The following is a 12,496-nucleotide window of genomic DNA, read 5'->3' on the forward strand; positions in this document are numbered from 1 at the left end:
TGACACCCCACCTCCACCACACCCAAGCTCAGGTCCTCCTGGGGAAGGCAGTATCTAACTTCCAGGAAAGAGTTTGAATCCTGCCTTGGCAGGCAAGAGCTGAACTAACTCCCTGCTGCCTCTGCACAGACCTTGGTTGTGCCCCATGCTAGCCGTGCATGCAGAACTCTGCTTTCTGGTGGGTCCATCTCTTGCTTCTCTGCCTTTAGGAGATCAGCCGCCCCAACTCTCCCTCTGAAGGCGAGGGGGAGAGTTCCGACAGCCGCAGTGTCAATGATGAGGGCAGCAGCGACCCAAAAGACATCGACCAGGACAATCGCAGCACTTCTCCCAGCATCCCCAGCCCTCAGGATAATGAGAGTGACTCAGACTCCTCAGCACAGCAGCAGATGTCGCAGGCCCAGCCCCCAACCTTGCAGGCTCCCAGTGGGGCTGCCTCAGCTCCTGCCCCTCCAGGGACACCCCAGCTCCCCACTGCAGGGCCCACACCCTCTGCCACTGCAGTCCTTCCACAGGGCTCCCCTGCAACCTCACAGCCCCCTAACCAGAGTCAGTCTACAGTGGCACCTGCAGTCCACACCCACATCCAGCAGACACCCAGCCTGCACCCCCCTCGGCTGCCCTCACCTCATCCTCCACTGCAGCCCATGACCGCACCGCCTGGCCAGAGCGCTGCACAACCTCACTCCCAGCCCTCCTTGCATGGTCAGGGCCCACCTGGCCCTCACAGCCTACAGACCGGACCCCTGTTACAGCATCCAGGGCCTCCTCAGCCCTTCGGACTTCCTCCCCAGCCTTCCCAAGGTCAGGGCCCTCTGGGCCCCTCCCCGGCAGCAGCTCATCCTCACAGCACCATACAGCTTCCAGCTTCTCAGTCAGCACTGCAGCCCCAGCAGCCCCCTAGGGAGCAGCCCTTGCCTCCTGCCCCCCTAGCCATGCCTCACATCAAACCCCCACCCACCACACCAATTCCCCAGCTCCCGGCACCACAGGCCCACAAACATCCACCTCACCTCTCAGGCCCCTCCCCCTTCTCTATGAATGCCAATCTGCCACCCCCACCAGCCCTGAAGCCCCTGAGTTCACTGTCCACACACCACCCTCCCTCAGCCCACCCTCCACCCTTACAGCTCATGCCTCAGAGCCAGCCCTTGCCCTCTTCACCTGCCCAGCCACCTGGGCTGACCCAGAGCCAGAGCCTGCCACCGCCTGCTGCCTCTCATCCCCCCACTGGCCTCCACCAGGTGCCCTCCCAACCCCCATTCCCCCAGCACCCTTTCGGACCTGGAGGCCCCCCTCCCATCACCCCGCCCTCCTGCCCCCCCACCTCTACCCCTCCTGCCGGGCCCAGCTCCTCATCACAGCCACCCTGCTCTGCTGCTGTGTCTTCTGGAGGCAGTGTCCCTGGGGCGCCATCCTGCCCACTCCCTGCCGTGCAGATCAAGGAGGAGGCTCTGGATGAAGTCGAGGAGCCGGAAAGCCCTCCTCCACCCCCCAGGAGCCCGTCCCCTGAGCCCACTGTCGTGGACACCCCCAGCCATGCTAGCCAGTCTGCCAGGTACCGGTTCTGAGGATCAGATCGTGCCCAGCTGGGTGTGGCCTTGGTGGAGGCGAGGAAGGGTGGTTGCCCTCAGCGTCCAACCAGAGCTGCCCCTTCTCTAGGTTCTACAAACACCTGGACCGGGGCTACAACTCGTGTGCACGAACAGACCTGTACTTCATGCCGCTGGCTGGATCCAAATTAGCCAAGAAGAGGGAGGAGGCCATTGAGAAGGCCAAGCGGGAGGCTGAACAGAAAGCCCGAGAAGAGCGGGAGCGTGAGAAAGAGAAGGAAAAAGAGCGAGAGCGGGAGAGAGAGCGGGAGCGGGAGGCCGAGCGAGCTGCTGTGAGTCCTGGGGTGGGCTGGCGAGCGGGCGAAGCAGTGCCCCGGGGGTGGCTGGTGTCGGTCCCAGGCTGTGTGCTCTCTGGGCTCTGAAGGCCATAAGCCATTGCCCGGCAGTCATGATGCTGACGTGATCAATGGGCGTGCTGTCCTTTCCCTGCAGCCTCCTCCTTAATCCTGAGAACCGGGAAGGGGTGACTGGGAGGAAACCTATACAAGGGAGCGAGGGGACACACGGGCATCCTGCTTTTAAGGCCACTTGTGGGGTGGGTATCTGGCGCCTGCTTGGGCAGGAGGTCTGAGGGATGCCAAGTCCAGAAATGGCAGCATTTGAAACTTCATGGCAGTAGATTTCATAGGCTGCTGGGCTCCCTGGTGCCTAGATACACAGCTGCAACTGTGGGCACAGGTGCACACGTGCACCCACCCTAGGTACAAGAGGAACTGCAGGCAGGCACAGAGCAGAGTGGTGTGGTGCTGTCTGGGCCTGGTTAAGGAAGGGCCTTGCCGCTGTGCTGGGGTGAAAGGCCTACCTCTGTGATGAGCAGCAGTCTTAGACCAGGTGGCTTGGCCCCATCCTCACACTCTCTTCTCTTCAGCAGAAGGCCTCTAGCTCAGCACATGAAGGCCGTCTCAGTGACCCTCAGCTCGGCGGTCCAGGTCACATGCGACCCTCCTTCGAGCCACCACCCACCACAATTGCTGCTGTGCCCCCGTACATTGGGCCTGACACACCTGCCCTCCGGACACTGAGCGAATATGCTCGGCCTCATGTCATGTCTCCCACCAACCGCAACCACCCCTTCTACATGCCCCTCAATCCCACCGACCCCCTGCTGGCCTACCACATGCCTGGCCTGTACAATGTTGACCCCACCATCCGGGAGCGGGAGCTCCGAGAGCGCGAGATCCGGGAGCGCGAGATCCGGGAGCGGGAGTTGCGGGAGCGGATGAAGCCAGGCTTCGAGGTGAAGCCCCCGGAGCTGGACCCCCTGCACCCTGCCACCAACCCCATGGAACACTTCGCCCGGCACAGCGCCCTCACCATTCCTCCTGCTGCCGGCCCCCACCCCTTCGCCTCTTTCCACCCGGGCCTCAACCCTTTGGAGCGGGAGAGACTGGCGTTAGCAGGTCCTCAGCTGCGGCCTGAGATGAGTTACCCAGACAGACTGGCAGCCGAGCGCATCCACGCCGAGCGTATGGCATCACTCACCAGCGACCCACTGGCGCGACTGCAGATGTTTAACGTTACTCCACACCATCACCAGCATTCTCACATCCACTCCCACCTCCACCTCCACCAGCAGGACCCTCTCCACCAAGGTGTGTACCAGTCAGGAGCAAGGTTGCAGGCAGCTTCTGTCTGAGAGCCACACGTCTGGGCTTTCCCGAGCAGTGAGTCTTGGGGCTGCTCTGCCTGCATCTCCTACAGCCGAGCCCTGTGCTGTGGGTAGGAGACAACACATCAGGGCTCTCGTGGCCTTCAGAGCCATGTCTGGGTAGAGGCACTGGGCTATCCAAAGAAGATGCCTCTTTTCCCACAGTGGGGTGGGGAGGGGTAGAGGGCAGGACTTCTGCTAGCTTTGAACTGGTGGCCAGGCAAAGCACAGTTCTGCCTTTGAGAACAGTTCCTGAAGGTCCATTCTCTGGGCAGCTGTGGGAAGACTGGTCTGCGGTAGAGGCAGGCACAGTGGACACCTACCACTCCCTTCAAAGCTCATGGGGTTGATTATGAGGGCAGCACTGAGATGAGAGGGCCACTGCCACAGGTCCCCAAGGCCTGAGAGCCAGTGTGAACAGCTGGGGGGGCCCATACAGGGCCTGGAGTAGAGTGCCACTCACAGGGACCCAGGACAGGACCCCCAGGGTGAGTATTCTGGGTGGGTATGGGTTTCTTGTGATGAAGAGGAGAAACTGCATTCGTTGTGAGCTGAGCTGAGGCTGTCGCTCGGTTCTCAAGGATGCACAGTGTTCAGCAGTCTTAGGCCTGGTGGTTGGGGCTGAGCTACTTCACACTCTGCCTTACTGTTGTGCTCCCCAAAAAGGAGGTCAGGCAGGACTCTGCAGCCAGGTGATACTCCCAGTCCTCATGAGCCAGAGCCAGCTTGGGTGACAGGGAAGTCACGGTGAGTGGCGCAGAAAAGAGGGCGCGCCAGAGCCACGCACCTGCTGCATCTGGACCTGTGTCTTTCTTTTTTTTTTTAGGTTCAGCAGGCCCAGTTCATCCCCTGGTTGACCCCCTGACTGCTGGCCCTCACTTAGCTCGCTTCCCCTACCCTCCGGGCACCCTCCCCAATCCTCTACTTGGACAGCCCCCCCATGAGCACGAGATGCTGCGCCACCCAGTTTTTGGTAAGAAATCACTGGAGGAGGACATGGGGTTCCAAATGGAAGCTGGGGTTGAGTCAGGTCGACAGGTCTTCATTTTACCAACTGCACATAGGTGGGGACAGGCAGGTAGGCTGCTGGGCAGGGTTTGAAGTACAGAGGCCATAAATGCACAGCAAATAGCCTAGCAACAACCAGGGCTGCCTGGGCTGCAGGCACCTGACAGGCTGAGGTCTGGGCGTGAGGTCAGGGGCCAATGGTATAAGCCTCCTTCCTTCTGACCTGTGGGCCTCAGCTAAACAGCCCATCCCTGGGGAAGCTCTGGAGAGCCTGGGAGGGGCTGGCTCAGCTTCCCTTGCTGAGTGAGTGAGTGAGTGAGTGAGTGAGTGAGTGAGTGAGTGAGTACATGCGTGCGTACATGCGTGCGTGCTCTGCTGAGCTCGCCCCTTCCTGGTCTGTCTTGGTTGCTCTGGTCATGGCTGCTCCCTTGACTTGTTTTTGTAGCAGAGCCTGTTTTGCGCTTGGCAGGCACCCCCTATCCCCGAGACCTGCCTGGGGCTATCCCACCCCCCATGTCAGCAGCTCACCAGCTTCAGGCCATGCATGCCCAGTCAGCCGAGCTGCAGAGACTGGCCATGGAGCAGCAGTGGCTGCACGGACATCCACACATGCATGGTGGCCATCTGCCAAGTCAGGAGGACTACTACAGGTGAGGTGACAGCGGGCTTCCCACCCACCCGTCCCTGTGAGCAAGCACCGGGCACCCCCTTTTCTCTGAGAGGAAAGAGCGCATGCCAGCATGACTTGGCTGTGTGAGGGACTGAGGTGGGGTGGGGCCTACGCGCAGATTGGTCAGCCTCTGCCTGCAGCTGAGGGCTCCCTGCCTGCACCCTCTACACGTCCTGATGTCCGTTCTTTTATTTTCTCCTTTCTTACCAGTCGACTGAAGAAAGAAGGTGACAAGCAGTTATAAGTTATTTATTTGTTAATGCTGGCTGTGGAAACCCCAGTTCTAGGGGGCAGAAACAGGACTTTCACATCTAGTAGGCGCTGCAAGAGCGAAGAGGAATATTCGTCTAAAGATTTCTCTATATATTTAAAAACCACAACTAAAAACACATCTGCATAATAGTGTTTGTTTGTTGAGAGGATTTCCTGAGACTGGTTTGGGTCTCCCTGCATGACAGTCCCCCAGAAACTTGATGTGTCCTGGGCTGGACTGACACCCAGAAAACTTACCTGCGGTCCTGGGGTTTGGCTTTAGTTCTCTTTTCCTTGATTTCTCAGTAGGTGCTAGAGTCCGTTCACACCCTTCACTGTGCGCGCAGACACTGAGGCACATGGGCTCTGGAACCCATGGGGTTTGCAGAGAGGCGGCATATGAGTTTGAAATCCAAGAGCTATAATTTTTAAAAAATCTTTTATTTTAATACATTGTAGGAGATCTTCATAATTTGAGACAGTTCTGCAGCATGGCTTTTTACATCTGTAAATAAATAATTTTAGAAGTCTTTTTCTTTCCACAGACGACTATTCTGATCTATTTTTTCCAGCCATGTCACAAAGTGTGAATTCCTACCAGCTATTGACAGAATACAGAGTTGATTTTTTAATAAAAAGTTATATATAATTATCCCTTTAATTAAAGGGAACAGATGGGCGTTTCTAGTTTTGAGCAGGCAGGAGCTTGGGACTAGGTTTGGTCACAGCAGTGAGCATCCAAGGGTTGGCAGGGACAGTGTTACAGGCTCTTTATTTTGCTGCTTTGATTTTGCTTTTGTCTGTCCCTCACATGTGCGGTGGCAGGCGTGTTTGAGCGAGCCTCCTTCCTTATTCATAGTGGTTCAGTGTTGACTCTGTTCCCTGGTGTTCCTGCTGTCCTGTGTCCGGTATAGAAAGCGCATGTTTATGTATCTGTGTTTGATGATAAGTTCTCTTAGAGTTTTGTACATGTTTGATTGTTGTAGATAAATTGTCATAAATGTTCTAGGAAGGCCAAGAAAATGATGCAGTGCCCAGCACATGAAAGACCTACAACATGTGCTTGCCAAAGCAATGTTGGAGTCCACCACGCCCAGTTGTACCAGCCGCAGACTGAGAGGCTTCTGAGTGGGACACCCTAGGATTGCTATGATTGTCAGTCTGGCCTGTGCTCAGGGCTGTGAAGTAGGCCGTGTAGGAAGCAGGCTTCCTCTTAAGAAGCCCTGTGTGTCCTGCCTCTCCTCCTGGAATAGGAATGGTAGTCTTGGTTGAAGCAGGTTCCCCTGGGAAGCGCTCTTCCTCAGGCCATGTAGAGCAGAGCAGTGCTGGGCAGAACTGACTCCTGCCCCAGTGTCCCTGATGGCACTCCTTCCAGAGCTGTGGAAGAGAGATCTGGGACTTGGACTCCCTTGGACGGGCCATTTCTACTCTTGAATGCAATGGTTGCATTTAGAAACAACCAGCTAGCCAGGGACCATCCTGAGGGTCGGTAGGCGAGGTGTGTCCTGGCCCTGTGGAGAGATGTAGCTTGTGGTTCAACTGGCATCCGTTCTGCGCCAGGCTCTGCCTCAGGTGTGGCAGGGTCTCATGCTCCCTGAACCGTGCTTGGGTAACTAGGACCCATTTGTCTGTTGGAAATGTTTGTAGCTTTTTTGTTTTGTTTTTTAACTTTCTTTTTCTCATTCCATTTCTGCCATAACTTTGGTTCTTCATAGGAGGCAAGCTCAAATTAACCCTTTGTCATCAAACGTTCTGGCCGCCTTGGCATTGAAGGCATTTCTTCTTCTGGGGGTGGTGACATGCCCTGCAGATGGCCTGCCCTGCAGCCCTCTGGCCTGAGGAAGACCCCCACAGGCTCTGCACAGGCAGGTCCTTTCTGTCCCGTGCCACCACCTCCTTCCCCTTTTAACTGAGTCTGCTGATCAGTTAAACCTTTATTTCCTCTCTAGTACCCATTTCCAAAGAGAAAGAGTGAAGTACTTTGAAGTCTGTACTTGAAGTCTGTCTGGAAGTGTTTCCTTGTTAGTTTTGGGTTTCTCCCCGGTCCCGAGGTAAAGCGCTGAGTCTCCATTTCCTCCCTGACTGACCACAGTTTGTTTTGGAGGCCCCGGGCCTCTTGGCTTCCTTTTGGATTTCCCTGGCTTTCACTTGAAGTTTGGGTTTGCTTTCCGTGTTCTGTATGCACCTCGTTCAGTGTCGTCAAAGTTGAGCTTCATTCATGTCTCACTGCAGTGGAGCAAGCGGACATTCTGATCGCTGCATTTCTTTAGATCTTGGAGCTAAGTGTATATATGAGTAGTTTGCCATGAGATGACACAGTGTGAACAGTAGACACCCAGAAAATCGTGACTTCTGTGTTCTCTCCATTTGAGTATTTTGTAATTTTTTTGAAATATTTGTGGACATAAATAAAACCAAGCTACACTACAGCACCGTGTGTGTTGGCCAGTGCACTGTCTCGTTCTGGAGGGTGGATGGGGCACTGGGAACGAACTGGGAGTGTGGGTAGGGAAGGGTAGGTTCTAGAGATGGGCCCTGGAGAGAGTGGGTAAGGGCACTGCAGATGGCCGCTGGGGAGAGCCCGGTGCTCCTTGATGCCAGGCCTGCTTAACCTGGAGCTTCTAGAGACAGGTCTGCTGTCTGGGAGGAAAAGCTGCCTTAGCCAATCCCCTTGGTCTATGAAAACAAAACATTGCCACCCATGTCCACCGCCACTCAACCCATACAATTAGGAGTACAGGGAAGAATCCCTGCCTGCTGAGGAGAGGTTGGAGCCACCTCCAGCATTTTCCAGATTCAGGGTGCCACAGACCCTGTAGGTGAGTGGTTCATGACCCCTTTGGGAGTTGAACAACCTTTTTAGAGGGGTGGCAAATAAATCAGATATCCTGCTCCTCAGATAGTTACAGTATAATATGTATCAGTAAAATTACAGTTAGGAAGTAGCAAAGAAATTTTATGGTGTGTGTGTTGGGAGGGTGAGTCATTCACCATAACTTGAGAAACTATATAAAAGGGTCACAGTATGAGGTCTGCCGAGAACCATTGTGTCGGATTTCTCCCGGAGACTGTACACTGGATCTCCTGTAAGTGTGGATGTGGTCACCAGAGACCAGGACCTGGTGGAAGCCTGTTGTGGCTTTTGATGCCCAGAGATGATGTCTCCTGAAAGTTTCTGTATTAAAGCCATATGTTTCAAGAATCGGAACAAGAACAGCCCAGAGAGTCTATTGCGAAGCTGCCTGCCAAGGAGGAAGGCCTAGGACAGTGTGGGTCAGGTGTGGCCCACTTGGGAGGAGGAAGCAGTGTGTGCATTGACAGCCCTTGAGCAGCTCGGGGTGAGGCCAGGGAGCAGACACGTTGGTCCTCACATGTTAAGATCCAAGGATCAGCCAGCAAGCTACTTAGTAAGGCTAAAGCAAAACTGCTCTATGACCCCCTCCATGACTTCAGTACTGTGGGTAGATGAGCAAAAAATAGAGGCCAGCGGAACCCACAAACACGTATTCGTGACATGCACAGTAGCCACAGTGCTCGCTAGCTGGACAGTATACTAACAAGGAGATGTGTGTGTATGTAACATCACATACATAGGCTGCGGGAAACTACTGGGTCATAAATCAAAATGAAATCTCGTTTGAAGCAACCTGAACAAAGCCTGCGGACTTAGGTGACATAGAGCAGACTGGGAAGAAGGGATGCGCACGTTCTGATGGAGTAGAGCTAAGAATGAGTCCTGTAGAAGAAGGTAAGGACAGGTGTCGCTGGAGACTAGGGAGTGGGAGGGGACGAGGGGGAGAGAGTCGGTTGCACCGTGAAGTAGCTAGTTTATGACAGTTGACACTTGTTACAACAACAACTTGTGATAAGAATTCAGAGGTGGGCTGGAGAGACTCAGCAGTTAAGAGCACTGACTGCTCTTCCAGAGGTCCCGAGTTCAAATCCCAGCAAGTACATGGTGGCTCACAACCATAATGGGCATCCGATGCCACCTTCTGGTGTATCTGAAGACAGCTACAGTATACTCATGTACATGGAATAAAAGTTCAGAGGTTTTCAGGAATCTTTCTGGATGCAGTTCTGAAGCAGGATGCACCAGTGTCCAGTTTTTACAAGTGTCTACTAGCGTTCACTTAAGCAGGGTGTGGCCATGAGGTCATCTGTGCTGCCACTTATCCAAGGCAGGGCCCACCCCTGCTCAGGCCAGCTCTTCTTGCAGCCTCTCCAGCGATGGCCCCCATGGTTCCCCAAGCCTGTTTGTTTCAGAAGTAGATCCTCTGCCTGGGGACGGAGGCCCGGCAGCCCCATTCTGGTCATTGCACACGGGCCAACCAAATGACTTGATATGGTGGGAGGTCCGGGCCTCAGCCTACACCAGCATAGTCTGGTACCTAGCTTCCCTGTTGATAAGCATCCCTATGAGCTCTGCTGAGGGAGAGCGTGGAGATAGCACTGGGTAAACTTAGATCACTTCTCAAGAGTGATCATCAATGCCCTCCCAGGTGTAGCCGGCAGCATCCAGACTAGTCAGAGGCGTTGTGCAATTGTGCATGCAAACTACAATGAGAGCCAGATCTCTTCCTCAGAAGCATGAGCGCTCACCAGCCGGGCGTAGGTTACCAATAGACACCCACCACCTTCAGTTGCCTGGTCAGCCTTGGGAGGGCCAGGTGTGTTCCTGAACCCACTGCTTTGAAATCAACCGATCTTGTTACTCAGTTAACTGGGAGCAAATTAGTTCCCATACCAGAGGAAGTGCCCATCAGAGAGGGTCAGGGAGGCAAGCCATGCAGCTAGCTGTGCAAGTGGATGGGTTCGTGCTGCGGGGTATGGCAGCCAGAGTAGGAGCCTGGGGTACAGCATGGGTCGGTCGGGAAGGCGACTCCCTTTCTGGGCATCAGGTGTCTGCGCCTTAGCTCTCACAGTATTGGGAGGTACCCGTTCCAGGACTTCCAGAGGGCGTGGGGGGCAGGGCATAGGTGGAGGCCCAGAGCTGATACCACAGTCTTTCTCAGTGGCTTTCTTCTTTAAACACGGAGACAAGGCTAGTCACTCAATGCAGAGATTCTGTCGCCTGCTTCCTCATGTGTGGTAGTATTTATTACGTGTGAGCCACCACACACACAGCACTGACATGGGGTCTGGGCCTCTGAGTCCTCCTCACGCTGGACAGGCAAGCACTCTATGCACTGAGCCGTTCTTAGCAGCCCACAAGGAGCTTGCAGTGAGGCCGTCTGACTCAACTAGGGACACGGGGCTCCATGCCTGGCATCCTGATGCCACTCTGCTCCTCTCCCTTCAGCCAGGGCTCAGCTCCAGTCCACTACAGAACAGAAGTTACTTCTGATCCTAGCCACCAGGTGGCAGTGGCTACAAAGCTGGACGGCTGTCCTCTGGGCCACCCTGTGACCAGGCTATGGCTGGGATGGTATGTGCAGCAGCTAGGGAGGTGGTTTCTACGTCAAGGGGCAACTGGGAAAGGTTTGAAAAGATGACAATGCTGACTCGCTCAGGGAGGCCTGGCCCTCGTAGTATTGCAACCGGGATAAAGACTCATCTTCAAACAGGAAGTTCTTTCCCTCGCTTTCTCTGATGTGTCCGCAGGGCATGCACTGTGGCACCCAGTAAGTGGAGAGGAAATTGGTCTCTCGTTCCTGCCCTTTGTCCCCACTCCTTCCCTCCCTCCACCTTCAGTGTAGACAGCTGATTATGCCTCCAAACGCCGTGATGACAGACCAGTTTCCACAGTGTGAGGCTCACGCTGGGAATCCTCTGTGGGTACTGAGTTATGGGTAGCTTCCAAGAATCTTGGGCCCAGAAACCAACATTCAAGAATCTCTGAGCAGCTCTGCCGTGAGGGCTCTTGTGTGCCCAGAAGGTACCCTGGCCCTGCCCTCAGATGCTCTTACCTGTTCACCCCGGGGAAAAGGACTTCAAGCATGGTATATGAAACCTAGCACATAAGCGTTGAACTAAAAAAAGCCTGTGGACCCAGGACATGTGAGCTCTGGCGTGTTTAAGAGAACCCGCCTCTTGTTCCCATGATGCCTAACAGCCCAATACAATGGCTGTTAGGGTGCCAGCTGGCCACGTCCCTAATATCCTTTGGTGCCTTTGGTGGCCAAGGCACAGTAGAAAGCTACTAAGTTGGGGTTAGGGATTTAGCTCAGTGGTAGAGCACCTGCCTAGTAACTGCAAGGCCCTGGGTTCAGTCCTCAGCTCTGGAAAAAAGAAAAAAAGCTACCGAGCACCAAGGCATCCATCCTCGATGCCAAGCAGAGGCATCATGGGTACTTAGGATGGCGCACTTCTGAGATGCACAGGACGAGGGTAGCTTCCATTTTTAACAGCATGGCTTTAGTTTTGGTAGTCTCCATGAGGACTGTCTTAAGGGCGCTGGGTAGAGGGTAGAAACCTTTCTCATTCTCTATGAACTGACCTATTCACTAAAGTGAACTAGAAAACAGTGTGGAGCCTGGAAGCCAACCCGGGGGTGGGGCTCTGGGGCTCTCTGCTTGCTTCGGTTGCTCCACTGCCCCCTGCTGGGGGAAGCCTGAAGTGCAGTCCTGACCTCTGTTCGAACCTGGGTCAGGAACAGTGCAGACTACAGCCAGCTTTCAGGAAGAAAGAGGCTGACACCCACCCCTGTGTGGAAAAGCAATGTGTTTACATCTGCATGGAGAGTTCCCGGAAGAGGAGCCCGAATTTGACAGGCTCACGCTGGCTGCAGCTTCCCTAGTCGGTTCTCTTTCAGACTGGAGCCACCCAGAGCAGAAGGCAGCTGTCCAACACACATTCTGGAGAAAACTAAACATGTCTGGTGTCAGTGGAAGCCTGAGCCCAGGCGGCCCTGGTAGCTGTGACTTAGAAAAGGCCCAGAGACCTCACGTAGCTCAGAACACAGAGTGGGGCCTGGGGCGGGAACGCGGGTGAAACGCTTGCCACAAAGACATCTGTTTTAGAGCCCTGGGTCCCGCAGAGAACATGGCTGTGATGTGTGTACTTTTAATCCCAGCTCTGCAGAAGCAGAGAGACAGGAGGGTCCCTGGAAGCCTGCACTCACACAAGAGCAAGAGTGTGCGTCCACGTGCGCACAGACACACACATACACTTTTTAAAGCACAAAGTGTACAAAGACAGAACTTGAAGGCAGAGAGAGGGCTCACTAGTTTAAGGATAGGAAGGTGGGGACCTTGAGGGGAACAGCAGTGTAGACGGGTCCGAGTGGACTGTGGGTTCTTAATGGGCAGAGCAAAGGGCTTGACTTATGGACAGTGCTTGAACACAGGCTGAGTGTCTGTGGCC

At 54.7% G+C, this 12,496-nt stretch overlaps 1 protein-coding gene across 11 annotated transcripts in view; it reads left to right on the top strand.

Moving 5' to 3' along the window:
* Positions 1-7,620, top strand: part of Rere (arginine-glutamic acid dipeptide repeats) — a 332,839-nt gene extending 325,219 nt beyond the window's left edge. For 6 of the 11 annotated variants that reach the window (XM_052178233.1, XM_052178236.1, XM_052178242.1 and 3 more), the window contains 6 exons: positions 210-1,558; positions 1,663-1,885; positions 2,482-3,205; positions 4,088-4,234; positions 4,715-4,919; positions 5,150-7,620. In XM_052178233.1, the coding sequence (XP_052034193.1) occupies positions 210-1,558; positions 1,663-1,885; positions 2,482-3,205; positions 4,088-4,234; positions 4,715-4,919; positions 5,150-5,183 (2,682 nt within the window). In that variant the 3' untranslated portion in view covers positions 5,184-7,620. The remainder of the gene's footprint in view (positions 1-209; positions 1,559-1,662; positions 1,886-2,481; positions 3,206-4,087; positions 4,235-4,714; positions 4,920-5,149) is intronic. The other 5 variants (XM_052178237.1, XM_052178239.1, XM_052178238.1 and 2 more) reach the window with 3 other exon arrangements.
* Positions 7,621-12,496: the final 4,876 nt, after the last annotated feature.

The sequence above is a fragment of the Apodemus sylvaticus genome, chromosome 3, assembly GCF_947179515.1.
Source record: "Apodemus sylvaticus chromosome 3, mApoSyl1.1, whole genome shotgun sequence".
Taxonomy (NCBI): Eukaryota; Metazoa; Chordata; class Mammalia; order Rodentia; family Muridae; genus Apodemus; species Apodemus sylvaticus.